Here is a 13,882-nt window from a genome sequence, read left to right on the forward strand (position 1 = left end):
TGATTCCTAATGCAAGTGAAGAACACATCCCAGGATAATGGCAAACAGCCTCTTGAATCATATCAACATTCTCCTCCTGATACACTGTGCTAACCATAGGCCTTCTTAATTTTCTTAGCCAAATGTCAGAAACAGAAGAAAGCCATTCCAGCATATATCTCCAAGGGGGCTAAAACCATTATGCATAAACAACCTCCAGAATCACTGGCTTCAAAATATGTGTCTGGCTTTTTTGACTATGGAAGAAAGATTCCAAATAAAATCATTTGGCCTGTCCAATTTGCACAGAGATGGCTTGATATAGGACAAATCAGACAGATTACCTTGGATAAGCTGTTAAGGGCCACAGTTTACAGAAAAGGGATTCTTAACTGGGGTTCCTGGACTCTAGGGCCTCCACAGATGGGCACTGGTGGGGGGTGTCACCAAATCCCCTGAAACCATAGGCAAATTCAGTATTTATGTGCTATGGGCATCGTTTTGAGGAGTATATAATCTGCCTCATATCTCAGAGAATCAGTAGAATCTGAAATGTGTGGTGACTTCAAAACAAAACAAAACAAAACAAAACAAAAGGAGAACAACAAAGGAAGCTGTTTCTGGATTTCCCTGGGAGAAGCTTACTGTGAGGATTCCTCCATCCTGGCTGTTCAGTAAAGACAGGCACTTCCGGCTCACCTCCATGGCCCAAACCTACAACAACAAGGAGCGGGAGAAGGAGTTTGCCTATCCTGGTCGTGGTCCTCTGCCTCTTCCTTCTGAGTGCTCAAGTAGAACCGACCACTCTCCACTCCCTCCCTCTTGCCACCACCACGTCTGTCCACATTTCCTTCACATCTTCTTCTATCGCTCGCATTTCTTCCCACGTCCAACTCCCCTAACTACAGGGTGACACCTTGAGAGCAGGGACCACATTGTATTTGACTTTGTAAACGATGAAACTAGCACCATTGCTCAGCGCCCTGGATGCTCAACTGGTTTTCAGAATCAATACCTGACAGAGCGACTCATCCATCCCTCGGCAACTCAGGGACAGAGCATCCACCCAGCATTCCCCATTCCCATTGCCAGTGTAGAAGCACTGCCATGCTTCTATCCTCTTTGCAGACATGAGAACAGTTCTTTGCAACAGAACGGGTTAAGGTAGGGAGAAAAGAATGCGGTACCTCAGAAACAAAGGGGGACTGAAGACACAAGTTCATCATGAGTCCCAGGAGGGTATACATGACCTCTCTGAACAGGTCCACATCCTCCTCACACTTGGCCTTTGGAAATAAAACAAGGTGATCAATGATCTTCCTGCAGCTTGTCATGGTCATCTGTTCCCCTTGGCGATGGTCTCAGTATCACTCACACTCCCTAAAATTGTCAGTGTCATGAACCTAAGTGATGTGGGAAGGTCTGAGCCCGGTTTACAGCACAGAGTGTGTGGCGCCTCATGTCATATGTTGTATGCCCTGGGTTCAAACTGCAGATGGAGCTGCTGAAATGGGTGCTCAAGCCAGCTCCACAGAAAACCCTTCGAACATCTCCGGGGTGGAAGAGACTTGATCTGGAGGACTCTGTAAGGCCAGCTGCCCATCAAACCTACTGTTACAGAAGGGGTAAGCCACTGGCCCCAGCACCCTCAAACAGAATTTCTGGAAAAGCCAGATAATGAAGAAGAAGCCAGTGCTCTCAAAGCAGGTAAAAGACCAACTTTGACTAGAAAAGCTGAAATACCATGAGGCCCAAGCAGGCATCCCTGAATTCTTCAGAGGCAGACATCTGTCTTCGGGTGGCAGCCTCAGCGCTGAGGTTTCCCATAATGGCAATACACTGGCAGAGAGCTGAGGTGTTGGTGACCTTGGGATCTCTCTTCTAAAAGGGGATGAAGAGAAAGCGAATCTGCAGAGAGCAGACAAATGATGCCAGAATAATCTCTAGGGGCATCCCTCACTCACCAAAATGTCTGGGAACCAGATAGCGTTATGCCACATGGGGACATCGGTGGGGTCACGCTGGCAGAAAGGAAGGAGGCACACAGAGGGGGAGACCCCAAATCACCTTGGTCTGGAATAGGGAGGCCTGGGGCTTAATCCCAGTCGCTCCATCAACTAGCTGGGGGCACTGGGACAAGTCCTGTCCCTTCTCAGACCTTCCGTTTCCACATCTGTGAAATATTGGCGTGTCAGTATGCCCTCTAAGGTCCCCTGAAACTTCTATGGCTCACTGGGGACAGGTCTAGTCACAGCACGCTCTCCTGGAGGACTCCCGGCCTGGCAATTTTCTCCCTCATCAGCTCCAACCACCACACCTGCCCTCCTGACCGAGATGACTGCCTTTCAGGGGACAGGGTTGCACGTGGTACTTATGACGGGACTTGGCTCAGAAGAAGACTGATGGAGACCGACAAACTCTCCACCTTCACCTACTGCAGCCCCCAGGCAGGCTTTCCTCCCCTGTAACCAGCTCTGCCCGTATGCCATCTCCACCTGCCCCCACTGCAGCTGTTTCAACAACCAAGACTTGTATAAATTCCAGCTGTGAATAAATGATTAATCAACCTGAGAGGCAACAGGAGTTCTGGGGTGTAAACTGTGTTGAAACAGCCCTGCTCATGCTCCCAAAAGGGTCTGTCACAGGTGATAAAATGAGGGCTTACTCACCAGCACGCCCGTCAGTGCCAGGAGAACATCTGGAAGGCTGGCCTGGAACCAGACTTGGAATCTGTCGAGAGAACATCAGCCATGATTTATTTCTACCCCGTGCAAACTAAAACATAAATACAGCATCTTGGGTGATGGAGCAGACCGTCCAACCCTGGGCCCGTGTGATTTGCCCCTGCATGGATGATTCATTCGGAACCGAAAAAGGTCGTCACTGGGCAGGTAATGTGGCTTTACTTTTTCTTAGCCTGGAGACTTGCCTTTGACGTTAAACAACAGATCTCAGAGGGTGGCTCTCTCATGCAGAAGCTGCTGGAATCCCTAGGTTTCTGCCGAACTGACTTAGCGCCACCCCTGCCCTCCCCTTGCTTTGAGTCTACACGCTGTGCGCCGTGCAAACAGGAGACACGGTGTAAGCATGTTTACGTGTCACAGCTGTGAGGAGGGCCCCGAGGCACACACACCTCCACCAGCTAGAGAGGCGAGTACACCCTCCCAGCCCGTGCTGATGGCCGGCTGCCAGCACAAACAGCTCTCTCTCATTGTATGACGGTTCCTAAGTAAGACGCCCTAAAGTTGATGAAGAAATCAAAAACAAAACAAGATGCAGTTTTTAAAAAACTGAAAAGTTATGAAAATCTAAGACCTTTACTGTCTTCCCCAGCAGCAGCTAAACAAAGAAAAAAAAAAAAAAAGCACGGGGGATGGTTACCCATACTGCCACTGGCGGCCCGGGAGGGCTCTACTTTGTTACTGTGTTTCTCCTCCCTCCCCCTCCCTCTCTCCCTCTTTCCCTCTCTCCCTCTCTTTCTCTCTCATTTAATCAGCACATGTCTGCCAGGCAGTTCCTATTAGGCACTGATTAGGGGAAGAAGCCTCACCGCATAGCAGACTTGCTTGCTGGGGGAGTTACTGTTCTAAGTATGTTACGGCTTCCAAGCTCATTGAGGGCCGGGTCGCCCCCTGCACCTAGAGGGACTGGAACGGGAGTGGCTGACCACGGCCCCTGAGGACATCAGCTGTCCTACGCAGTGAATCTTGTGATGCTCAGTTGGTCTAGCCTCCCGTGTGCCTCACGTTTTAGAAGATCAGACAGTTCAACAAAGGTTGAAGAAGAAATGTCAATTTCTGGAAACAAAAATTACCTTTCTTCCAGAGCCAAGTCTGTGAACAGTCCCATGGCTGAGTTGGCCTTCTTATCTGAGAAATCAAGAAACGACACGAGGGCTTCCAACAACCTGCAAAAATCCATAACACCCTCAGGGTGGGCTGACCTCCCGCTGACAGCATCCCCAACAAGGAGGCTTCACATGGAGGCCAGGAAGGAGTCAGCACCTGAGTGAAATAAGCTGAAAGGGCCTTACCATGCCCACCAGGAAGCCCAGCCCCTGCCCACCCCAATGAGGCAGACACCCTCCCGTGGGAATGGCTCTACCACTTAACGGGAGGGCCCAGGGGAATTAACAGTTTTAACCAAAGTTCACTGATTATCAGATGCTGACTTGGAAAGAATCTCTGGTGCCTCTGCCCTGGGACTCTGGCTTGGCCAAGTTGAATCACACAAATGACATCTAAATGGCACCCTTACTAATCTACTGATGACTAAGTGGGAAGGCCCCCTAATGAAGTGGGGGATGGAATCAAGATTTAACAAGATTTTGATAGGTTGCTGAATATATCAGATGAAATTTCAGAGAGTTAAACTCAAAGTCTTTCACTTAGAGCTGGAAATTCTGTTTAAGTAACAGAATTGGGAGACCTGGTTTATACCTGACTCATGTGAAAAAAACTTACAAATTTTTAGCCAGTGGCAAACCTGGTATACGAGCAAACAGTCCGGTGCAGCTGCCGAAAAGCTAATGCAGTCTCAGGCTGCCTTAACAGACTGACCAGCGCCAGGTCAGAAGAGAGAAGAAGGCATTTGTCCATCCAGCAAACCCACACCAAGCACCCACAGCGTGCTGAGTGTCGTGCTCAGTGCTGGGACACAGTACTGAGCTCCTGTCTCGTACAGGGACGTGTGTCAGATGATAGGTTAGAAACAGACACATGTCAAGTGGGCACAGAGTCCCCCTGGCAAGAGCTGTGGGAGGATGGAGATGAGGATGACATTTCCGCATCATTGAAAGTGCAGCATTGGCTACTTGTCCCTTTGTCCGTTCAGTCAACAACACTTACGGGCATTATGTGCTAGGTGATGTGGTAGGTTCTGGAGCCACAGGGATGAAACAAGACAAGGCCCCAGCTCCAAGGAGCTTGTAGGCCAGCGTCAGACACGTGGGGACGGGAGCAGAGCATCTGAGGCTGAGCACACAGCCGTCTCAAAGACGATGAGGCATACATAGCAGAGGCACACTTGGGGACTGCTAGCGTTTCCTCACAGCTAGTGCTTAGGGAGCGGGGAGGACAGAGGGCTGCGAGGCTGGGGAGCTGGGCAGAGCCAGCCTGGGTCACGGGGGGCCTTCTGGAATGTGTGTACTTTCCCCTGTTAGCCTGTGTCCCGAGTGTGGGCAGTGGACGACTTGCTTGGTGGGGGTGTATGGGGAGGGCTGAAGGCTCTTGAACCCCTCTCAGTCTCTGAGCTAGAGGAGGCCCCAGGAAGCTGTATTCTAATAAAGCCCCCAGGTGACTCCTAAGCGCTACATTTCTCAGAAATTCAAGAACTAGTCTTAGAGACAGTAGAGTAATTACGGCATTTTAAGCAGGAAAGTAACAGGACAGATGTGCATTTGGGACAAATCCCTTTGGTGGTGTGCTGCAGGTGGATCAGAGCAGGTAGTACCGGAACCAGGGAATCCAACGGGGGGAGAACCGGGGTTTTCCAGACAATAAAGGTTAAGGGACTGAGCTGAGACGGGGCAGAGTAAGACGCACAGTTGAGAAGAAAGAGGCCTCACAATGACCTAGAAGTAATGATGGGAGACGGTGCAGGAGAGCCAGAGGAAATGAATCCAGGAGATGCGGAGGAGATAGGACTGACAAGTACCATTTTCTCAGGGATGTGGGCAGGAGCCAACCAGGGAGCTCTCAGGATTCTGGCCTAGGCAACGGGGTGGATGGAAATGCTATCTATGAAGACAGAAAATTCAGCTAGAGGCTCTGGTTTGAAGAACCGCTTTTGAAACACTAAGTTTATGATACTTGTGACATTGCGATGAAGGAGCCCAGTTGCAGAAGGATGTTTCCTTGTAACATTTGAGAGAGACTTAGACATGATAATTAGGTCCATGGACAAGAAGAGGGCCAAGGGTAGGATCTTGCGGTCCCTGACGTGGAAAGATGACAGCATAAAGGAGGCTTGCAAAGGGAGCCAAGAAGGAACAGTAGGGAGTGGGAGTAGGGCCAGGAAGAATGATATCATTAGGACCAGATGCCATTAGGCTATAACAGGAGATAAAGACAGAAAAGAGCCCATCAAACTGGGCTCTTAGATTCAGGAGTACGGCCTCCAGTCACCCACATTTATGGTACTGGGTTTATTTAGCAGCTTGTTCTGGGAGGGGTCTGGAAGTCGAACCACCTGAGGAACGGTTGAGGAAACCAGGATGCTTGACCTGGAAAACATCAATGTCTTCAGACACGTCAAACACTGGGATGCGGGAGGGTTGCGTTCTATCCTGCCTGCCTCTACCACAGAAGCTGGAACCATCTTCCCCCCCAGGGTGGCATGTGACACAATTCTGACCAAAGAGAAACAAAAGCAGTAGCTCCTCTTGATAAAAGGGACAGACCCAGTTGGTGCTAACCTGTCTTAAAGAGGGATGTGATGCTTGGAGTTGCAGCAGCCTTGTGTGACCATGAGGGAAAGGTCAAGAGAAGGACAGAGACCTTGACCCTGCCATTGTTAAACCACCAAACCAGCTGTTACCATCTTTAGTCTTTTTGTTACATGAGAAAAACAAGACCAGTTCTCTTGGCCAAGTAATCTGTCAAATGCAGCAGAAAAAATTTTACCTAGCATACGGGTATCATGTCTCTGAAGCTTCACCATAAGTCTGTGATACAGATGAGATACCAGGCACTTCAAGGCTTAGCAGCTTTCCTGGGTCACACAAGTAGAAAGGGACAAGCAGAGGACGTGGGCTCCGGACTGCTTGAATCTAAAACCCCAGAGCTTTTCACAAAGGGATACTGGCCCTCACTCGGCTCCTGTCCATGCACATTTGTCCCTTCACTTTCTCATTTGGGGAGGAATGTGAGGGTCATGGAACCTGTGTGCAGCCCTGTCCTGTTTCAGACTATCTCATTTCATTTCAGAGAACACGTTCCATCTCTTTCCGGTTTAACTGGAGATGGTCATTAACGAGAAGAGTGGGCACACAGGTAACAAACTGAGGTTTCTTTGACTGTCTAAGGAAAGTAGGCAGGACTACACAAGATGATCACAAATGCCAAGACACTGGAGAAGTTCAAATGAAACTCAAGCGATTCAAAGATAGCTGGGGAGAAAGCTTATGATAACTATAGCTACATTTACTCAAAGAGACCAAAACCAAATGAAAAAACATATGATGAAGGTATTGAGGAAATGACTGAAGAGTCATTTGAAATGTGAAATGCGCTTTTGAGGATTTAACTCTGCTAACGATTTGTCTGCCTGTGTAGGTTGAGCTTCGGGGGCTGCCAAGGCCTTTCCTGTGAGCCATGGGGCTGCTGAGCTGGGCTGAGAAGGGGAGAGTCACAGCCAAGGCTTATCCTGTCCTCAGCGCACATGGACTTCCTCACTCACACGGGACCAGCCCCAGAGGTCTCGCTGTGGTCCAAGAAGGTCTGACACAGCTTCATATTTGATTGCTTTCCTTTTGGGGAACAGAGAGTAGGAGAGAGGCTCCAAGGCCTGGGAGACAGCTGGCTGAGATGCCCCGAGTCAGTAGCTGCACTTTCTCCTGCCCCACCTGGGAAATGGGGTGATGACACTTATCTTGCCTCCCTCCCCATGACATGGTAGTGAACAGAATCGGAAGCCGACTTCTGTTTTTAGGTTACATAGGCAGCATTTATAAAGCAAAGGTAAATCATTGCTACTATTTCTTTTCGGTTGAACCACATGCAGCCTTTTGTGACATAAAAAGTGGCAATTTCACACATTTGAACGAATAATCTTTCGAAGGAAAAGCACTGGGCAGAATCACTGTGCTTCAGCCATTTTTTAAAAAGTTTACTTAGGAAAGAGGAGCATTCCATTCCTATCACCTTAAGCCTTGGAAAGACCTACATGTAACAGTATTTGAAATGTGTTTTCTTTACTTATACCCTACGTTGCTCCAGAAAGGGTTTAAGGATATGCAAAATCGGATAGTATTACCTAAAACAGGAATAAGTGAAGAAAAGTAAGGACAGGAACAGGGTAGAGCCAGGACTGAGGCTAAAAGGGCAGAAACAAATAGCCTATTTTACAGTTGGGTTCCCAATTGCTGGTTTTGGAAGTGCTTCCATATTTACAAGGTCTGCAATGTCTGTGAGATGGAAACAGGCTCAGGAGAAGTGACACTGTCCATGGTACCAAGTTCAGACAGGAGTGTCCTGAAGGTCCTCATGAGGGAGTGTTCTTCTCAAAGGCTCTTTCTGTTTCTGAACCTTAATCTGGTAGGCTGGCACCTCTCACGTCAGAGATGTGAGACAGGAGCCAGGCAGGTGTTAATGTGGCAGGTAAGGTCTGAGATGCTGCCGGGAAGCTCCCACCCACAGCGCAGAGCCTTACCCGGTCAGGTCAAGGTGGCCCATGATCAGGCTCCGTCCATTCTCTGTCTGCGCGAGCTGCAGCAGCAGGGCCAGGGTCTGCTGCCGGATGTTCGGGACCCTGGAGGCCAAGAGGGAGGGCAGCAGCTGGCCCATGTCGGGGTGCAGCACAAGCAGGCGCTGGTTCTCCTCTGCAAAACACAGGGCACGTCCATCTAGCGCAGACCATGACAGCAGTCACACCAGTTCAGTCTCCCCACATCTCAACGGGAAACCCAACTCTTCCCCATGCATTTGAGAGGCAGGATAATGAAGGGTAAGAGCACGGATTCTAGGACCAGACTGCAGGGTCTGAATGACCAAGAAACGACCTTAGCCGAGTCATCAACCCCGTGCTCCTTATCAGTGGGACGAGGAAGGTGACCAACATAACAGAGTTGTCGTGAGGATCAAGTGAGTTAATACGTGATGGTGCGGAGAACAGGGGCTGGCACACATACATTAGCTATTATCACTATTCTGGCCGGAGGCCTCTCGGCGTACGGTGTTCAGAAATGTGAGGAAAGGAAAAGAAATCAGCTAAATGGTGGAAGAGCTTTAGACCATCGATTTTCATATAATGGCCAGAGCAACTATTTGAGTTTTTTCTAGAAAACTAGAACGATCACATGAGAACATTAATTAATAAAGAATGCTCCCCTTCCTAGACCATGAGCTATTTCCAGGGCGGTGGCATCAGATTTGCCCGCACCCTGCTTTCGCCTGGTGCATTTTCTAACGAGGTACGTGAATTTGAGAGCAGGCGGAGGTACAGGCTGGGGTATGAGGCTAAGCTATGAAAGAGCAGAGTTTGTTTAGTTTACATAAAAATGAAAAGTAGCTCAGTGCAAACAATTCAAATAACACAACGTGTATACAGCTGAAAATGAAAGTCCTCTTCTCTCGTCCGTATCCCCTCCAGGTAAGCCCTTTCCCTAAGGGGGCTAGTATTCACCCTTCTTACGAACAATGTTAAAATATGATACATCCTACCCTGAAACTGGCTTTTCTCTCTCAGTCAGCACTATATCACAGACATATTTCCATGTCTTTACTTTTAAGCATTCCTTTGTCCTTTTTAAAAACAGCTCTGTATTTATTGAATTGGATATACCAAGATTTCATTGATTTGAGATACAGCATGTACGTCACAGGCTGTGTCCGACAGTATTTTTCCAGATACTAAAGAAATATGTGACCCCAAGGTTCACAGAAACCAAAGTGGGCTGCAGGGTGAGGAAGTTGGGCTGCACGGAGGGAAGCATGTCCAATTCATACTGAGGAAATGCCCGGTCACCAAGCCTGCCTCCCTAACCCTTGGGCAGTCGGAGCCGGTGCAGTGTTCTACAGGCAGCAGGGCGCCTTCATTAGGATTATTAGTCTGAACGTAATTCCCTGCAGGGAGGAGTCCCCCTGATTCTCTAGAACTTAAGAATTCTAGAATTTAACATGATTCCTCCACCCTACTAAATCAGGAAAAAAATCATATTATCTCACATTCAGCATTTAATCGTTTACAAGCTGCATTTACAAGCTCTCTCGACAGCTCCCCACAGAAGCCTGTGCATGGCATACACAGCTATCACTCTTCCCATTTTCACTGTTTCGTGTCCAAAGTCAAACATTTTCCCCTCATTAAAAAAAAAATACAATTTTTTTAACATCTTTATTGGGGTACAATTGCTTTACAATGGTGTGTTAGTTTCTGCTCTATAACAAAGTGAATCAGTTATATATATACATATGTTCCCATATGTCCTCCCTCTTGCATCTCCCTCCCTCCCACTCTCCCTATCCCACCCCTCCAGGCTGTCACAAAGCACCGAGCTAATAGCCCTGTGCCACGCGGCTGCTTCCCACTAGCTATCTACCTTACTACATTTGTTAGTGTGTGTATGTCCATGACTCTCTCTCGCCCTGTCAAAGCTCACCCTTCCCCCTCCCCATATCCTCAAGTCCGTTCTCCAGTAGGTCTGTGTCTCTATTCCCGTCCCACCCCTAGGTTCTTCATGACATCCTTTTTTTTCTTAAATTCCATATATATGTGTTAGCATATGGTATTTGTCTTTTTCTTTCTGACTTACTTCACTCTGTATGACAGACTCTAGGTCTATCCATCTCATTACAAATAACTCAATTTCGTTTCTTTTTAAGGCTGAGTAATATTCCATTGTATATATGTGCCACATCTTCTTTATCCATTCATCCGATGATGGGCACTTAGGTTGTTTCCATCTCCGGGCTATTGTAAATAGAGCTGCAATGAACATTTTGGTACATGACTCTTTTTGAATTTTGGTTTTCTCAGGGTATAAGCCCAGTAGTGGGATTGCTGGGTCATATGGTAGTTCTATTTGTAGTTTTTTAAGGAACCTCCATACTGTTCTCCATAGTGGCTGAACCAATTCACATTCCCACCAGCAGTGCAGGAGTGTTCCCTTTTCTCCACACCCTCTCCAGCATCTATTGTTTCTAGATTTTTTGATGATGGCCATTCTGACTGGTGTGAGATGATATCTCATTGTAGTTTTGATTTGCATTTCTCTAATGATTAATGATGTTGAGCATTCTTTCATGTGTTTGTTGGCATTCTGTATATCTTCTTTGGAGAAATGTCTATTTAGGTCTTCTGCCCATTTTTGGATTGGGTTGTTTTTTTCTTATTGAGCTCCATGAGCTGCTTGTAAATTTTGGAGATTAATCCTTTGTCAGTTGCTTCATTTGCAAATATTTTATCCCATTCTGAGGGTTGTCTTTTGGTCTTGTTTATGGTTTCCTTTGCTGTGCAAAAGCTTTGAAGTTTCATTAGGTCCCATTTGTTTATTTTTGTTTTTATTTCCATTACTCTAGGAAGTGGGTCAGAAAGGATCTTGCTGTGATTTATGTCATAGAGTGTTCTGCCTATGTTTTCCTCTAAGAGTTTGATAGTTTCTGGCCTTACATTTAGGTCTTTAATCCATTTTGAGCTTATTTTTGTGTATGGTGTTAGGGAGTGATCTAACCTCATACTTTTACATGTACCTGCCCAGTTTTCCCAGCACCATTTATTGAAGAGGCTGTCCTTTCTCCACTGTACATTCCTGCCACCTTTATCAAAGATAAGGTGTCCATATGTGTGTGGGTTTATCTCTGGGCTTTCTATCCTGTTCCATTGATCTATCTTTCTGTTTTTGTGCCAGTACCATACTGTCTTGATTACTGTAGCTTTGTAGTATAGTCTGAAGTCAGGGAGCCTGATTCCTCCAGCTCCTTTTTTCGTTCTCAAGATTGCTTTGGCTATTCGTGGTCTTTTGTGTTTCCATACAAATTGCGAATTTTTTTGTTCTAGTTCTGTGAAAAATGCCAGTGGTAGTTTGATAGGGATTGCATTGAATCTGTAGATTGCTTTGGGTAGTAGAGTCATTTTCACAATGTTGATTCCTCCCATCCAAGAACATGGTATATCTCTCCATCTATTTGCATCATCTTTAACTTCTTTCATCAGTGTCTTATAATTTTCTGCATACAGGTCTTTCGTCTCCTTAGGTAGGTTTATTCCTAGATATTTTATTCTTTTTGTTGCAATGGTAAATGGGAGTGTTTTCTTGATTTCACTTTCAGATTTTTCATCATTAGTATATAGGAATGCCAGAGATTTCTGTGCATTAATTTTGTATCCTGCTACTTTACCAAATTCATTGATTAGCTCTAGTAGTTTTCTGGTAGCATCTTTAGGATTCTCTATGTATAGTATCATGTCATCTGCAAACAGTGACAGCTTTACTTCTTCTTTTCCGATTTGGATTCCTTTTATTTCCTTTTCTTCTCTGATTGCTGTGGCTAAAACTTCCAAAACTATGTTGAATAAGAGTGGTGAGAGTGGGCAACCTTGTCTTGTTCCTGATCTTAGTGGAAATGCTTTCAGTTTTTCACCATTGAGGATGATGTTTGCTATGGGCTTGTCATATATGGCCTTTATTATGTTGAGGAAAGTTCCCTCTATGCCTACTTTCTGCAGGGTTTTTATCATAAACGGGTGTTGAATTTTGTCGAAAGCTTTCTCTGCATCTATTGAGATGATCATATGGTTTTTCTCCTTCAATTTGTTAATATGGTTTATCACACTGATAGATTTGCGTATATTGAAGAATCCTTGCATTCCTGGAATAAACCCCACTTGATCATGGTGTATGATCCTTTTAATGTGCTGTTGGATTCTGTTTGCTAGTATTTTGTTGAGGATTTTTGCATCTATGTTCATCAGTGATATTGGCCTGTAGTTTTCTTTCTTTGTGACATCCTTGTCTGGTTTTGGTATCAAGGTGATGGTGGCCTCGTAGAAGGAATTTGGGAGTGTTCCTCCCCTCTGCTATATTTTGGAAGAGTTTTAGAAGGACAGGTGTTAGCTCTTCTCTAAACGTTTGATAGAATTCACCTGTGAAGCCATCTGGTCCTGGGCTTTTGTTTGTTGGAAGATTTTTAATCACAGTTTCAATTTCAGTGCTTGTGATTGGTCTGTTCATATTTTCTATTTCTTCCTGATTCAGTCTTGGCAGGTTGTGCATTTCTAAGAATTTGTCCATTTCTTCCAGATTGTCCATTTTATTGGCATAGAGTTGCTTGTATAAAAAAAAATACAATTGTTTTAAAAAATGAGGGAAATACCTAAAATTTTTATTGAGGTCACTAAAGTGATAAGACTGTACAAAAACTCAGTGAACCCCGGAAGAGGCTAATATGCAAAAAAGGAAGAGTTACAGTAAATAACTCCCCATAGCATGTTACTGTCCCAATATTATGCATGAATCAATCAGTGTCACAAGAGGCCGGGAGGGATGGTTGTAAATCTCATGATGCTGAAACCGGTACTGTGGTCAGCAAAAAGGGAGCACTATTTTTCAGCAGACAGAAAAGGAAAAACTCTGCCTTCCTCACCGCCAGTGCACAAGCTGAAATCACTAGTCTGCAAAGAGCCAGGGCAAGTGCCCAGGTGATGAGACCACGCATGATGCTGACCGTGACCTTGCCCACTGCGGAGGCGGCTGCGAGGTTGCCGGAGACACGACTGCAGCGCAGGTCTCGCTTCTGATCCATATGCTTTTCCAGGGGAGTGTCTAGACCGCCATCTCCAGGGCCTGTCCTAGAGGAACAATCCTGCCTGCCCACACCCCCGCCCCGTAGCCCTCCCATTACCAGCGCATTAACGATGATCGATGGTTATTCCCTGGCTTACCATTCTCACTGCACACCGCTTGCCAGAGCCCGAGAACAGACATGCATACTGTCTCTTCCACTGCATCTTTTCCTGCTGTGGAAAAGCACCTACAATGGGCAAGGTAGAGCAATATTAAAACTGCAAATCAGTCTTGATCTTCCTTTCAATTAGTTTTATTTCACCTCCATACTCCTCAAATATGGGTTTAAGAAAGTCACTTCTTAATTCAGAGCCGCAGGTCACCAGGACCAAAAGGGACTGCTAGGACCTCAACTGAGAGCTCCAGGACAAGGATGCAGCCAAGGAAGCTGGGTCTGCACAG

At 46.4% G+C, this 13,882-nt stretch overlaps 1 protein-coding gene across 7 annotated transcripts in view; it reads right to left on the minus strand.

Annotated features, from left to right (window-relative positions):
* The window catches only part of TTC12 (tetratricopeptide repeat domain 12), a 51,413-nt gene that overhangs the window by 10,971 nt on the left and 26,560 nt on the right, over nt 1-13,882 (minus strand). For 6 of the 7 annotated variants that reach the window (XM_029208959.1, XM_029208960.1, XM_029208958.1 and 3 more), the window contains 7 exons: nt 13,579-13,667; nt 8,350-8,518; nt 3,794-3,886; nt 2,649-2,709; nt 1,723-1,860; nt 1,167-1,265; nt 625-693 (listed from right to left, as the gene is read on the minus strand). In XM_029208959.1, the coding sequence (XP_029064792.1) occupies nt 625-693; nt 1,167-1,265; nt 1,723-1,860; nt 2,649-2,709; nt 3,794-3,886; nt 8,350-8,518; nt 13,579-13,667 (718 nt within the window). The remainder of the gene's footprint in view (nt 1-624; nt 694-1,166; nt 1,266-1,722; nt 1,861-2,648; nt 2,710-3,793; nt 3,887-8,349; nt 8,519-13,578; nt 13,668-13,882) is intronic. The other variant, XM_029208961.1, reaches the window with a different exon arrangement.

Source organism: Monodon monoceros, unplaced genomic scaffold (genome assembly GCF_005190385.1).
Source record: "Monodon monoceros isolate NGI ecotype Baffin Bay Population unplaced genomic scaffold, NGI_Narwhal_1 Super_Scaffold_7, whole genome shotgun sequence".
Classification (NCBI taxonomy): Eukaryota; Metazoa; Chordata; class Mammalia; order Artiodactyla; family Monodontidae; genus Monodon; species Monodon monoceros.